The sequence below is a fragment of the Meleagris gallopavo genome, chromosome 29, assembly GCF_000146605.3.
Source record: "Meleagris gallopavo isolate NT-WF06-2002-E0010 breed Aviagen turkey brand Nicholas breeding stock chromosome 29, Turkey_5.1, whole genome shotgun sequence".
Taxonomy (NCBI): Eukaryota; Metazoa; Chordata; class Aves; order Galliformes; family Phasianidae; genus Meleagris; species Meleagris gallopavo.
Window position 1 is genome coordinate 3,272,604 of NC_015039.2, and position 2,730 is coordinate 3,275,333.

General features: G+C 64.3%; 1 protein-coding gene across 1 annotated transcript; it reads right to left on the reverse strand.

Annotated features, from left to right (window-relative positions):
* Positions 1 to 11: 11 nt before the first annotated feature.
* On the reverse strand, positions 12 to 2,724 carry LOC104914600 (voltage-dependent L-type calcium channel subunit beta-1-like). The gene is made up of 6 exons (XM_010724600.3): positions 2,677 to 2,724; positions 1,495 to 1,614; positions 1,260 to 1,382; positions 953 to 1,089; positions 799 to 875; positions 12 to 464 (listed from the first exon to the last, which is right to left on the reverse strand). The coding sequence occupies exons 1-6, from the start codon at positions 2,710 to 2,712 to the stop codon at positions 220 to 222; spliced, it is 738 nt and encodes a 245-aa protein (XP_010722902.1). The 5' UTR covers positions 2,713 to 2,724; the 3' UTR covers positions 12 to 219.
* Positions 2,725 to 2,730: the final 6 nt, after the last annotated feature.

Below are 2,730 nucleotides of genomic sequence, written 5' to 3' on the forward strand. Positions count from 1 at the left end.
GGGGCCCTGGGAGGGGGGGGGGGCACGGACTGATCCATCCAATGGATCAGGGGGCACACAGCCACGGACTGAGCCATCCCACGGACCGTGGGGGGATACAGCCATGGAGTGATCCATCCACGGACCATGGGGGGATACAGCCACGGAATGATCCATCCCATGGATGACAGAGGGATACATCCATGGAATGATCCATCCTCTGGATCACAGGGGGAGCAGCTATGGACCAATCCATCCCACGATGCCCCCGCAGCCCCCGGCAGTGTTAGGGCAGGCAGGGTGCAGCAGGCAGGCGTGGGCCAGATTGGGCTCTGTTACCTTCCTAAAGAAGGGGATGCGCTTGGAGTGGGCGGGGGGGGTGGTGACACTGCTCACACTACTCTTAGGGGAGCAGTGGGTCTCCGCAGCCTCCTCCTCCTCTAACTCATCGGGCTCAAAGGCAAAGCTAGGTGTGTCCAGGGCACCTGGGGACGCGCCGGGGCCGGAGGGGAGAGAAGAACAGTGATAACGGTGGTGAAAGGGGGGAGTGGATGGGAGCAGGGGGTGTGAAGAACGCAGGGACCCAGGGCTGGGAGGGCAACCCGTGCACTCTTATTTGGATGTGTGCATGAGTGTGCAATGTGGGGCTGCACTTTGGTCCCAAGGGAGCCGCATGTCCCTCCCGGTGCTGGGGAGGTAGCAGGGAGGACCCAGCTGCAGGAGGGGCATTGGGAGGGGCGTCCAGTCCCCAGCAGGACAAGGCTCCCCACCCTGGGCTGGGCCAGCCCTGCTCCCCATGAGGAGCCCAGACATCCTTACCACTGGCTGGAGGGGTGGGCCTGCGTGTCCCCGTCACCACGTCACCAAGGCTGGAGCTGGAGTTGTCACCTGATTTGCTGAGAGAGGAGAAGCAGAGAGGGGTAAGCATGGGGCTGTGTGAGGGTTCCAGGGGGCTGGAGAGGGTGGGAAGAACCTGGAGCTCAGTCGGTTCTGCCTCATCTTCTGCTCCTGCAGCAGCCGCATGTTCTCCAGTTTGACAGGGCTGGGGATGAAGCCGACCTCGCAGCCTTCCTTCACCAGCCGCCCAATCCACCAGTCGTTGTTGTACTTCTGCACCAGGGGATGAACACAGAAAACACCTCAAAGCCTGTAAATGGACGGCGCACAGCAGCCCCACACCCTGCCACCCTCAGCCCCAAGCCCTGCCAACCCCCATCCCCAAGCCCCTGCCACTCACACCCTCTTCCTGCTCTGTTCCCCCCCCAACTCCAGACCCTCACCTCCTTGATGTGTAAGAAGTCTTTGGGCTCGAAGCAGATGGCCATGCCCTGCACGGGCACATCATCATTGGCCGATGGGTTGTAGCCAACATTTGTCCGGACAGCAAACGCTACCGGCTTCGTCTGCAGGTGGGAAGGGATGAGTGGGGGCAGCATCCCCCTCAAACCCCACAGCGAGAGCCAATGCCCCATGGAAGGCTCCCAGTGATGAGGGTCCCAATTCCCCTAATCCCACCTTGGCTTTCTCCAGCTGTGCCAATGCCTGGCGCTCCGCCTCTTTGCGCAGCGCCTCGCGGTCCTCCTCCAGTGACACATCCGAGTCCGAGGGGCGGCTGGTGTAGGACTCAGCTGAACCCTGTGATGGTGTGGAAGAGGCTCAGCCCCAAGCCCCACAGACGGGAGAATCGGCCCCAGCCCCATGCTGAGCAGCCGAGTGTCGGCCCCAGCCCCGGCAGGCAGCCGTCACCGCAGCATCGAGGCATCCCCAAAATCCCGCACGGTGGTGCCCAGCCAGGGGACAGCCCGGTGGCTGAGTTCCCGAAGGACCCCATGCGTTGCCCCCAGCCTGTGCCTCAGTTTCCCCTGAGCCAGGGGGGCCGTGCCGGGGTTACGGCGGGCCGAGCGCCGGCGCAGCTGTTCCCATTGCTCCGGCACGGAACGTGACACCCCGCTCCCGTCCTGCTGTCAGCGGGCTCCAGGCCTCTCGTTAAACTGTGAGGGAGACGAGGACCCCCCCAGAGCCGGCAGCACCCCGGCCGTCCCCCTGCTCTGCACCAAGCTGGGGGAAGTGCAACAGTGACAACTCTGTTCCAGCCGCCCAGGGGTCCTGCAGCAACGGGGCTGCAGGTACGGGGGGCTGGGGGTCACCCCAGGACAAGGCTGCAGCTGGGGCTTCTGCTCACCCCCCACGGCCCCTCACTTCACCCCATGCTGCACTTAGAGCCACAGAGGAGGTGGTGGGGAGACCCCAGGGCTGTGACCCCCATGGGAACAGCAGAGGCACCAACCCTGCAGGGTGCTGTTCCCCACCCAGCTCCTCTGTAATCCTCACATTGAGGCAGCCCCCACCCTTCCCACAGAGCAGGGCAGCCCCTTCCCAAACACCTTTGCACAGACACTACCACCGTCCACGGGGCAGCAGCCCCCCGGGAAACCCTCCCCCCAAAAAATCCACAGCGGCAGAAATCAGTCACCCCCTCTCTGAGCCATTTCTCACGGGAACGTCGCAGCCTGGGGTCGAGGGGGGGCAGAGGAGCGGGGACTGTGGGGCAGCAGTGGGCACATTGGGGTGCCAGGCTGGAGGGGCTGCTTTGGGGTGCTCACCCCGCAGCCCCTCTAAGTCAAGGGGGATCCCAAACCCTGGGACAGGGAGGAGGGGCAGAAAGGGGAGGCAGCAGTGGTGGGGGGGGATGCTCACCGGGGTGGCGAGGTGGTCTTTGCCGGTCATCTCCATGGTGGCAGGGCTGGGGGC

What these genes read in the sequence shown, in the direction of transcription:
- LOC104914600 (XM_010724600.3), bottom strand. Translation starts at nt 2,712, where the DNA reads ATGGAGATGACCGGCAAAGACCACCTCGCCACCCCG. An exon ending in AAGACCACCTCGCCACCCCG is followed by an intron (nt 1,615 to 2,676) that starts GTGAGCATCCCC and finishes ACACCATCACAG; the next exon opens with GGTTCAGCTGAGTCCTACAC. An exon ending in GCCCACCCCTCCAGCCAGTG is followed by an intron (nt 465 to 798) that starts GTAAGGATGTCT and finishes GCGCGTCCCCAG; the next exon opens with GTGCCCTGGACACACCTAGC.